The sequence below is a fragment of the Eupeodes corollae genome, chromosome 1 (genome assembly GCF_945859685.1).
Source record: "Eupeodes corollae chromosome 1, idEupCoro1.1, whole genome shotgun sequence".
Taxonomy (NCBI): Eukaryota; Metazoa; Arthropoda; class Insecta; order Diptera; family Syrphidae; genus Eupeodes; species Eupeodes corollae.
The window spans coordinates 129,997,682-130,010,598 of record NC_079147.1 but is presented as its reverse complement, the minus strand read 5'-3'; the positions used below and the strand labels follow the sequence as shown (position 1 = coordinate 130,010,598).

Here is a 12,917-nt window from a genome sequence, read left to right as displayed (position 1 = left end):
ATTTAAGATATTTCATCCGAAGTACAAGAGTTTTTGTTTTCCAATGATAAAATAATTGTATAAGTTTCAAAAGAAGAAATAGCATCGAAAGCAAAACCGTTAGGTTGTAAATATTCAGAAATTAAACTGCGTCGATCAGAATAGTGGCAATCAACGGATTCAATTTTTCCGAGATTTTCGTAAAATGTTCATTGAATCTGTTCACAATACAATTTGAATCGCAGAGTGAAATATCGTCCGCAACAATAGTTCCTATTGCGTAATTTTCCATTCATTTTACATTGTCTTTCGAGCTTTAAACTATATTAGAGTAGTAATTTTCACAAGTTGCTTCAATGTTAGTTTTAACAGCTTTACATAACGAATTTTGTTTATTTTGTATCTGCTTAAGAAGGCAATGCTTTAAAAACTTCTTTTTATTATTGTTAATGGAAAAAGAAGAACAAGTATTGATATGCTTTTGAAAGATTAAGTTAAAAATATTGAAGGAAGGATAGATGCTTTTCAGAGTAAACTTGATCACAATGATTTTTGAAACGATCATTTTATGTTCAGCGATTTTACAATTTAGAACACTTCCACTAAAATTAAACTTATTATTTCTACTAAAACGCGTGAAAATGTGTGTCAATGCAAGTACTAGAAGTTGGTGTAACACATGTTGCATCTTTAATATTACCTTTGAACATTTAAAGCCAAAAGAAATAAGTAATTTTCAACTTATTTATTAGATGTGTTCAAAATATCAATATTAATATTACGAATCAAAATTAAGAGTTTGAATCAGTTCTTCCAAGAAGGCACTTTTACTAAACGCGTGTAATCTATAAATACACGATATTGTATAGTTTTCATTTTGATAGACAAATGAAAAATTCACTACATCAGCACTACAAATTTCTATTTTAAACATTAGTGACTAAAACTTTCATCAATATAATTTGCAACGTCAGGTTGCAGATTGCTAAAACTAACTATAAAGCGCGTAACCAGGTATATTATAAAGTCTTATTTCACTTTCAAAAACCCAAATCTTTGTTAAGACAATTATAACTGGCAATTGTTTAAGTGACTCAATGTGAGCTAAAATATTAGAAAAGTTCTTTCTTAAACTAGGGTTCTTTGCTGAATACAAAAACAATAATCGGGAAAACTACTAAAAACTGGAAATTCAGAAATGTGTGGGAGGAAAGAAAGAATAGGATTAATAATATTTATAATTCATCAAAATCTAAACGGCAATTAATTCTTACTAAATTGTCACCCTCACTCTTCCTCATAAATATGTTCCCATTCCTAGTCCAAACCAATTCTACATACAAACTATTTAAAGCTAGATCAACAAAAGCAACACATCTATTTAAAAAAAATTAGGTTAGCGACTAACAACTCTCAACTATATCTCTGTCATAAATGGAGTCGAACTACAGTTTTTATGCCGAATCCGAACGGCAAATTTGAGAAAACACTTTCAATGACAAGAATTATTCTTGCGAGGATTAGTCCTGGGAAGAGGTAGTACCCGTGTAAAAACTTTTGGGGCAGTGACAGGAATTGAAGCCAAGACGTCTCACATGACACTCCTACGGCCTTTTTTTAAAATTCATTTTTTATTGATTCATTTTAAAAATATCGTAAAGCTAGACAAAAATTCATAATTAACCACAACTTACAACTAACTAATAGCACATACGGACACTCTCTTTTAAATTATAATACTTAATACTAATGCATGGCACTACCGAGCCGAAGGAGCTCTGCTTCGCCTTCTACCATGGGGTCTCGTTTGTAAGAAGTCACCTAACCACGGTAGTCAATCGGATAAAACGCCCCGAAAATTAAATTGGTACCGGCTGGCTTGAACACTTAAAAGCTTCTCCATTTGGGAAGGGGCAACGTTGAACCAAACAAGATAACAATAAGCGATCATCGGCCGTATGAGGGCCATGTAGCAAATTACCGTTACTCTGGGGTCGCGTGGACTGTAGTAAAACAGGTGTTTCTTCAGACCTATAGCTCCTCTAGCCCTGAACAGAGCAGCATTTATATGTCGAAATATAAATACTGATCCAACCAGATACCGAGGTACTTAACTACACTGTTGCCCGTATTCGCTGCCCGTGAACAATTTCAGTTTCCAGTTGTCGCAATACCTCTGAGTCTTGTCGAAATCATGCTGCAAGAGAATTCTAACAACCTCAACCTTTCAGGCCGTTCTGTACGCAATCAGATCGTTGGTGTATACAATTGACTTGGTTAGAGTTGACGATGATCTGCAGCTCAATCTTAGTTATTAATAAGGGACTTGGTCCCGTTTGCTCGGCCATTATGCCATTTGACAAGAAACCGTTATTCATTGGCATGAAACCGCTGTTCTCAGCTCCCCATTGGGTCACTTAATTTCAAATGTAAATGTAATGAAGTAAGGCTCTGTTTTCCAGTTCGTAATTGCGGCGAATGCTAACATTCAGCTTGTACCCTTGCTGGAAAGCAGCTCCCACTGCCTCGACATTTTGACTTCTGCTTCTTCTTCTGGATATATTGAACATTTTATAATTTTATCCATCTGTTGTAAATGTTGGTGAATTTTTGTATTCTTCAAGTTTCTGTTGTTTGGTGGGGCTATGTCACTCGAATGAAGTTCTCTAGCTAAGGCGCATCTCACTTTAAGTGAAAGAATGTGTTTGCAACGTATCCCTCCAACTACACCCATTCGTCCGGAATCTGAATAACAGCAGGCAGTCCACAGTGATCACTATCTTACTCGACTGTGTGTAAGTTTTTCTTTCTAGGATGATTCCCCACTTTGTGTGCAATTGTCAGCCTGGTGTCGTACAGCAGAAGATCCAAAAAGGAGCCGCTTTTTGGATACGACGGCTTTTCAGTAGCCAGCAGGTCGACGCCATATTCAACGCTGTAAAGATTAATCAATCCCAGTTACCTCTGGGATTGCTATATTGATGTCCCCAACCTTCATGTTATACTTTCAAATCACCGACCAAGATGAAATAGTTTTCTTCCAACCTCAGCTATTAACACATTGGACGTTAGGTAGATTGATTGATAATGTTACGAGGAACGTTGGTAGCCTTTAATCCCTCGTCTAGACTTCACCGTAGTTAAGGGCTTGACCCCTATAAATTCGAGATCGTTACTGGCATGTTGGAGGAGCTACGCTAAGAGCTCCTCTCGTTCCGTGCAGAACCTTTTGCCCTTCAGTAAGTCCGTATGCATTTTTTCCCTTCGAGGGGTGAAAGTGAAGAACTCAGCCGCGACCGATTTACATAAATGTTTTATGTCTACCAACTGAACTCTCTATGTCCTCCTTGAGCTTTTTTAAGTTCTCCTCGGAAATCGGCTTATAGGGCCTGCACCAGTTTTGTTTCGTCTTAGAAGGTTTTGTTCACTTTCACCTCCTTATTGTTTGGCGACCTATAGTGTCCTTCTCGACCATCAGAGATATATTCGTGGTTGGAGCTTGGTTTTCTTTTTCTTCCACATAGGGCATCTTTAAGCAGAGTTTGATTTCTGGACCCTGTTTGGACTTTGGTTAGTACTCAACCTCCTCTTATTGTTGTTGTTGAATGGTCAGATACCTGACCTGACGTTGTTGCGGTGGTTTGAGATACCGCTACCGGCCCCACTTAAGCATTGATCTTTTACCCCTGCTTTCTTCTCCTTCACCATTTGCTACTCTTCCCAATCAATAAAGTCGGCAATTTCTCTATTGTGAAAAAAGCAAGAATATTTCTCGTTGACTCCGCCTGGGGCTCGAACCCACGGCCCTTCGAATAGTCTCCGGACGACGCTACCTTAACTGGTCTACCGATCACTTTTTTGGAACCGTGGCACACTGCTAACTTTACTTCTTATCAAACACTACGAACACACTTCCTTAACTTGAAATTAGTTAAATAGCGCTTCTTCACACTTCGGAAGTCAAAGAACAACTGAGTCATACACACCTATCATAGTACCACGGGTACTACAACCTAATTTTATTGGTTAACAAAAATGTAATCAAATGATTTTGACAGCTTTCACCAGCCCGCACTAGCTTAAAAATGAGTGCAGAATTTTCAGAACTAAAGTAAACTTATTTAGGTCATTTTACTTTTCTCAATGAACAACAAAAATCTACCTTCGTCTTATTTGAAACGATATTATGCAGAAACAAAATTACAGATAATTGTAAGATATTCATCTTTAAGTTGAATAAAAAATGAGATAAGTAAATGTTTTGAAATAATTTCATTTGACTCAAGATTAAAGAAGATTTTTCGTGATTTACTTTCCAGGCAACTATCAAAAACATGGAATTTTAAGTAAATCTAACTAAGAACTAGAGTATAGTGGGGACATAATATTTGCTCCAAGTCCCATATGTCGTATAAACCTGTGCAGTATGTGTCTTTCTTATTTTAAATTCAGATGCAATTTTCTCTCGTTTTCAGAAAAAGGACTGTAATTTTTTCAAAAGTTAACTCATAAAAAAGATTCCAAAAGGCTTCCGGAGTACCAAAGGAAAAGGACATAAGAATATAATTAACTTACTTCAAAGCAATTAAAAAGATGATCTAATTGTTCTGGAAGAAAATCCCAAGCTAATTTGGCCAATAGGTCATGGACATTTTTTACTATAGCTTCATGCTTTCCAACTTGTGCTTTCCAAACAGCATCCAAGTCCACCAGGCTTAAAGTGTTCTCTTTTATAAGAAATCTTATAATTTTTTCTAATTTTTCAACGTATTGCGGTTGATGCAAGGAGTCTCTTAAAACGATTTCTAATACATTGGATTTTTTAATCCAAACCTGTAAGAAATAAGAAAGATACATTAAAAGATAATTTTATTTTATTGTTAACTAACCGCCATTCGCTCAGCTGTCAACCAATTCATTTCGTCATCAGATACGCTTTGAGACGTCTGAGTCCTTTGAGAACAATACGAAACTGCCGTAATAACCTTATTAATCTCATTAAGTGCATTCATTTTTCCGTTAAAGCTTGACACTTGAAGCAAACGTAATATCATTTTTAATCTAAATAATTCAATGTCACGAACTAAATCTCCGTGATCTGGCAATCGGCTAGCCAGGCAACGAGCTGATTTAACAATTTTATGAATGATATCACTTTTGCCTTCTGATTTTGCTTCAATTTTAAGTTCACTATCAGTAAGACTATCTAAGAGATCATGTACAATCACCCATATAGGCATGAAATATTTTTGTATGGTTGATGCAGTAAGCAATTCGTAGCACTGTCCAAAAGGTCGAATTAAATGATATATGAACGAAAAGGATAATTTTAAATTTTCTTCCACACTTGTTGCCGTGGAGCAAATAGCTTTAGAAAGTGAAACAGATTTAGAGTCATCTGTTGAAGGCTGCTTATTTTTTAGACTAGCCACACCAACGTTAAAGCGTTCCAATATATTATCAAAACCTCCCAACTGCCCGAAACGATTTATTAAGTCAACAAGCCAGCCACGAGGTTGTTTGGGTTCGGGAGGTGGTGTTGCAAATTGTTTGTCATCTTCTAAAATTCCCCAAACAGCTTCGGGGCCAAAACATTCCGACTGACGGGCTGCATTGAATGTATTAAATTTGTTTTTGGGATCCAAAACTACCGAAAGAAGTTCCAATAAATATGGATTATCACGATGCATATGAATTGCAATTAAATGCAAAAGCTTTCCTGAAGTCATAAGTATGCAGTGGTGTATATTATACTTCCAGGAATTTACTGCTTCATCAGTAAGAATTTTAATAAACGATGTTGTCAATGCATTTTTGTAAAAATCTATGCATGGTTCGCAATTGTGATCGCAATCTGTTAAAGAAATTAATTAATTATTATTTAAATGTTTAAAAAAGATTGCAAATATGTGTATCAAAGTAAAAACAATATCATATTTTCAAAATATTCAGGATATTCATAATTTAGATCTGCTGAAAGCTGAAAAAATTTGACCCTTGTAAATTTATAACAAAATCATTTATTTCAATCGGTATTTAAAATGAATTGATTCTTCTAAAAAGACAAAGTGTGTGAAGTGAAGTATAAAGTTTGTTCAAGTGCATTTTTTTTACTTTTTAATTAGTATATTAAATGTTGTCACAAATCTAAAACACTTTTTGATATTTAAAAGTTAAATCGCAACTATCTCAAGTTAAAATAAGTGAATCCAACTTATAACGACTTTAGCTATATACAACAAAAAAGGTAGTTGTAAAATTATTTTTTCGGTCAGATTATTTTATAACCTCAAGTTAAAAAAAGTGAATCCAATTATGTAGAATGACTTCTTTAAATTGGCCTGCTACATGCAACAAAAAAGGTAGTTGAAAATTATTTTATCGGTCAAATTATTTTATTGGTAAAATTATTTTATTAGTAAAATTATTATTATTTTACACCCAATATAGACTTTTTTCTAAAAAAGTTTGCACAATTGAGGGTAACTTGGAGTTAGCATCTATGCTAATGTTATAAATCTAAAGAGTTTGTTTGGGCGATTTAAAAAAATCGTTCAGTGTTAGATAGCCCATAATCAACATCTCACGTATTGTAAGGGACTGAAACTGGTTCCATTGAGCTCAGGAGGAAGCCTCAAAATTCATACATGTGGTATCACAATGGGCTATTAAACTGGCCTAAGTGTGTCCGATTCCATCATGGACAGCCACTTCAACCCAACCTAACGTAGATGGCCCATTTTATTAGGAAAACTATATGCTATATGATTGTATAAGTAATTCACGCTAGCAGAGCAGCAATAAAGAATGTTTCAAAAACCGGAATTTTTTCTCTTTAGTGAGCTGAATTGAAATAGGTAGCAAATGGAAGCTTTTCTTTGGCACACAATTTTATTCTATTTAACGATTAGATATACATAAATAAAACGTGATTATCTTTAGAGATATACAAAAATCTTGTGATATTATTTACACGTTAACAAAAGTAACGGTTGTTTGCAATTTAAATGGTATTGAATTTTTATCTTGATTGATTGACTGTAGACATTATTTAAAAATACTTGTGTAAAATTAATGTTTATTACTTGTCGTTGAACTGATAAATTTCGCTTCCAGTGCTTTCACACGAAAAAGTAAAAATACATTTGTCTTTGAGTATATGTACATGATTATCAAATACAAAATAATTCTTACAATAAACTGGGCCAGGCAATTGGGTCTTAATTTATTTAGAGCGTCATGTCAGTCATAAGAAACAAAATTTATGAAATATCCCATTGAACTTTCATATGAAAACACGAATACACGCATAGGACATCTCATATAATATCACATAGAAATTTGGATCAAACCGAACAAAAGAATCGGAATTCTTAGGATATGTAATTACAACTGAAGGAAATAAGCCACATTCCGAAAAACAAAAATTAATAACATTTTTCATTCCCACAACGATTAAGTCAATTTAGAGTTCCCTAAGGCTCACAGGGTTCTATAGAAAGTTCACACAAGATTATGCGAAGATAATAAAATCTATGAAGAATAGCAAATAATTATTGAAGAAGAAAGTTGTAACAAAGTATTGGACAAATTGAAAATGTCAGTTCAGGACACTTTAATGAAGAAACATTCTGATTTCAGTAAAGAATTTGTATTAACCAAAGATGCTATTGAGCCAAAACCAGATGTCTTTGTCATTTGCATTTACAACGTTAAATAATAGCACGGTCGAGAAAGAATTACCTGTCATAGTTTGGGAAAACAAACAGTTCCGACAATAGAAAATTCGACATATTTACCAATCAGCTGGAAAACAAAAGATGATTCATTGTCACGAATAAGAGGTAACATGATAGAAGAAGAAATAGAGAGTACCCAATATAGTTCCGATTCAGACAGCTCTAAACTAATAAACATTACTTTCTCTCAACGCATATAATAATAAAACTAGTAACAAATAATTCTGAAAGCATAAAATTTCCATTCAGAAAAAAATATTCAGAAGTATACACAAAAATATCAAACACAATATATTGTGAAAATAGAGAAATTTTTAAGAAAATCCAGGAATATTGGAAAAAGTACAACAATATTGATGAATATTGAATCACTTGAGATAGAAGAAATAATTAGTAAAAACCATTTGAAATACAATTCTTAACTAGACAATAAAGTTACATCTAATAGAAACGAGAATAAGAAAAATAAAGTTTAAACAAAAATCGCGAGGGCAAGGAGATAATTCTATATTATACAAAAATTAACAACTTCGAACAATTAAATAAACTTAAAACGAAGCATAGAAAGGTGAAAATTAATCTAAAAAAAGACAAGAAAATAACGGCGAAACCTTACCTAAGAAAAAAAATGCAAAGATCAATTCAGGAATATGAGAAAACACTAACAATGACAGTAAAAATTTCAAATTTAATTCAGATAATTAAATGCCAAGAAATAAAAATTAATAGAGCAAATAAGGAATTTTTGTTAATCAACGGCCAAAGAATAAATTTAATCGACGATTAAAATTCTATTGTACAATGCTATCACTTCAGCAGAATATTAAGAATATGTAATAATAGAACTAAGAAAACAATCAAGACAAATTCCTTAAAAAATATAAACACTACAAAGATAGATAAACATTACAAAGATAGAAATTAAATTAATATTAAATAGAATATTTAACACAGGCGGTAACGTATTCAAATTTCTGTTTGGAACAATGAATGGTGAAGATTGTGAAGAAAATCAGAATAAATTAAAAGCTTTTGAAAAAAATAATGAAATCGTTCAGAATATGAATCAACATACATATATGTATGTACATACGAATTTTTCAAACAATTTAAAGATTTTACTTATGTTTTGACAAAGGAGCAAAAATAATAAACAACTTCAGATTCAAAAAGTGATATAAATAATTAAACACTTCATTTACGAATCGTGTCGAAAATCAACACAGAAAACATCCTTTTAACAAGTAAAACAGAAATATTATCTGACGCGAGAATCGTGCTATAAAAAAAAACGTTATCACTTTTTTTGTGCGTGAGTAATTGGCATATTTTGTTTTAATTTTGCAGATTACTATTTACATTCTTCAAAATTAATGCTTAAGATACTGAAAAAAAGAATTTGGATAGTGCAACGGTACCATACAATGCAGTCCGCCATTTCCGTCCAAAGAAAATTTAGGCGGCAGTTCGGTGCTAGATGGGCAATTATGAGGCTGGTGAACATGTTTGCCGAATCGGGATACTATATAGGCAAATCCAAGCGTTTCGACTCAAAACTTGTCCGGGAAATTGAAGTTAGCAGACGGTCATTACAGCGGATACTTTAAGCTGGCTCAAAATTATTTCAGCACAAAGTCCAAATTACAACCAATATCACCTGACCGCACTGCACCAGATTTTTTGTATGGGGTTATGTCAGAAGGTGAAATTATTATTATAAAAAATACGAACATAATAATACTGAGACAAATTTGTAAAAAAAAACTTATAGAATTGAAGAAAATTCTGTTTAAAAAATTGTTAGGTAGTACGATAATACTAACATTTTTAGTAATCAAAATAGTCACTTTTATATTTCATTTATTTTTTTGATTCTTTGAAGCACATAGAGAAATTAAGTCCTTTTGAGCGAGAAGATAACTTGTTTACATTTTTAACGAATAAAGACGGCATTCTGCCAACGCATAATGAATACAATGAACAGAATCCGTTAATGTGCATAAACGGACCAAAAATCACCCAGAGAATTTTTCTCTGGAAGCACCATAAGACATTCTCGTTTTCCCTCGACAAGTTCCAACAAATTTGAAACATAACTTTTCATGTCAAGAATCACTCTTGGAGAATTCGTCAATTGATTTTAAGAAGCAGTACAATTGAGTTTTGCACAATTCATTACAGAACGATTTTGAAGTTATAGCATACAGTGCATCGCCGTGTCTGAAACATTTTTTGATATCAAAAGCATTGTTGAGATTTTTTCCGACTTTTATGGAGCAGCGTGTACTTACAATTGTCATTCTGCACAAACGGGCAAGTTTGACAGGGGTGTTGCTTTGCAAAGTTCTTTTCTGTAGATACTGTCATACGCGGCATTGAAATCGATGAAAAATGGTGGGTATCGATTTGAAGTTCGTGCGTTTTTTTTAAAGATTTGCTATAATGTGAATAATTGATGAATGATGGACTTTAATGAACTATATTCTGCAGATGAGTTGGTGAATACTCCTTGACAAGTCATCGTCTTCTGCTTTGTATAATTCGGCACCGATGTCATCGGCTCCAACACCTAGTTGTATCTTTACTTCGTCGTAGAGGTCGAGTTGGTTGAATAGTTTTTATCCGTGCCTAGGTCTTTTTCTATTCTCAGCATGAACTGCAGTTCTACTACGATGTTCGTTGCCTCGCTTCGGTTCGTGTCTGGTACTCTTAGAAGGTTTTCTTTTAGGTTTTGGTAAAATTTACGAACCTCATTCCTTTTCGGACATCTCTCTATCTCCTCTAACGCGTGCTTCGTATTGATGATTTGAAGCCACAACTACCCTTAACGTCGCATCTCAATTCGATTCCATCAAACGATCACCCAACCAAATAAACCATGAAATTAAACATTAACCACACATAATTACTATTTAGTTCTTATTATAGAACAATGCTGCGCTTATGCACGTGCATTAACGTCAAGTGTAGTGTGTAATATTAAACCTATGAGGTGCGATCGATGATCACATAACAATTGCAATGAATTGTAGTCAGCACCAATAGCGAAGGGTACGCCGAAAAGGGTAGAAAGGTAGAAATTGTTGTATGCCATAGACAATTGAAAGTAGTTCTTTTTCGATCGTGTTATACCTGACTTCGAAGTCACGCAACGTTCCATTTGCGAAGTAAATGGGTTTGTTGAACTCCTATTCCGACATCGCTTGCTTCTGTGGTCATAATAAATTCTTCTTTGAAATTGGGGTAAGCTAAGATTATTGGATTTCTTAATTTATATTTCAGATCTCTAAAAGCTTCATGGCAGAAGGCATCCCAATTGAAAACTCAGCATTTCTTTAGTAGCTTTGTAAGGGGTTTTCTAAAAATTTGCTACAATAATCAACAAAACCTAGAAAAGATTTTATACCCCTAGCATTTTTTGTTTAAGGGTACGTTTTAACAGCTTTAATATTCTCTGGGTCTGGTTTAAGTCTATCTCCTGAAATAAGATGGCTTAGATAAATACATGAGTTCATATTTAAGAAAATTCACTACATTATTGAGCAGTTTAAGCTTTGTAACTTTTTTCTAGACAAACCAGAAGAAATCGTATGCCAATATGAATTTAGTAGCCTAGCATTCAGAAGGAGCCTAGCATAGAATATTGCAACGAAGAAGGAATTAAAATAAAACTCCAAATAATAAGACAGGAAACTTAGATGTATAAATGCTGCATGGTACACTTAATGAACATATGAATATATATGATGTACAAGAAAAAGAATATAATAAAGAGATAAATAAATAAAAGAGAAAGTAATTCAAAACAAAATAAAGGTAGAAATCTAGAAGAAATAGGAAAAAGGATTCGGAAAATTAAAAGAGGATAATCAAAATACAACTGATTTTGTTAAACCAGATTTGAATAAAGATTTATACATAAAAGCTGATGTAGTTAGAACAGCAAAGAAGATATCTATGAAACTTAAGAAAATTAAGATAGAATAGAAAGATGATAAATATTATACTAATAAGATAAAAATACATAAAGCCCATTTTGAAAGAAAGAATAAATATGAAGATAGTGATCATACCAATCTATTATCTCTTTACAGCCAATATAAGAATTTTAATCATTATCATTATTGTTATTATCATTATCATTATCATTATCATTATCATTATCATCATTATCATTATCATTATCATTATCATTATCATTATCATTATCATTATCATTATCATTATCATTATCATTATCATTATCATTATCATTATCATTATCATTATCATTATCATTATTATTATCATTATCATTATCATTATCATTATCATTATCATTATCATTATCATTATCATTATCATTATCATTATCATTATCATTATCATTATCATTATCATTATCATTATCATTATCATTATCATTATCATTATCATTATCATTATCATTATCATTATCATTATCATTATCATTATCATTATCATTATCATTATCATTATCATTATCATTATCATTATCATTATCATTATCATTATCATTATCATTATCATTATCATTATCATTATCATTATCATTATCATTATCATTATCATTATCATTATCATTATCATTATCATTATCATTATCATTATCATTATCATTATCATTATCATTATCATTATCATTATCATTATCATTATCATTATCATTATCATTATCATTATCATTATCATTATCATTATCATTATCATTATCATTATCATTATCATTATCATTATCATTATCATTATCATTATCATTATCATTATCATTATCATTATCATTATCATTATCATTATCATTATCATTATCATTATCATTATCATTATCATTATCATTATCATTATCATTATCATTATCATTATCATTATCATTATCATTATCATTATCATTATCATTATCATTATCATTATCATTATCATTATCATTATCATTATCATTATCATTATCATTATCATTATCATTATCATTATCATTATCATTATCATTATCATTATCATTATCATTATCATTATCATTATCATTATCATTATCATTATCATTATCATTATCATTATCATTATCATTATCATTATCATTATCATTATCATTATCATTATCATTATCATTATCATTATCATTATCATTATCATTATCATTATCATTATCATTATCATTATCATTATCATTATCATTATCATTATCATTATCATTATCATTAT

The 12,917-nt window shown here is 31.9% G+C and overlaps 1 protein-coding gene across 4 annotated transcripts in view; it reads right to left on the bottom strand.

Moving 5' to 3' along the window:
• The window catches only part of LOC129938712 (probable ubiquitin carboxyl-terminal hydrolase FAF), a 76,772-nt gene that overhangs the window by 52,357 nt on the left and 11,498 nt on the right, over positions 1 to 12,917 (bottom strand). For all 4 annotated transcript variants that reach the window (XM_056046412.1, XM_056046411.1, XM_056046414.1 and 1 more), the window contains exons 4-5: positions 4,869 to 5,833; positions 4,555 to 4,812 (exon numbers count right to left, since the gene is read on the bottom strand). In XM_056046412.1, coding sequence (XP_055902387.1) covers positions 4,555 to 4,812; positions 4,869 to 5,833 — 1,223 coding nt within the window. The remainder of the gene's footprint in view (positions 1 to 4,554; positions 4,813 to 4,868; positions 5,834 to 12,917) is intronic.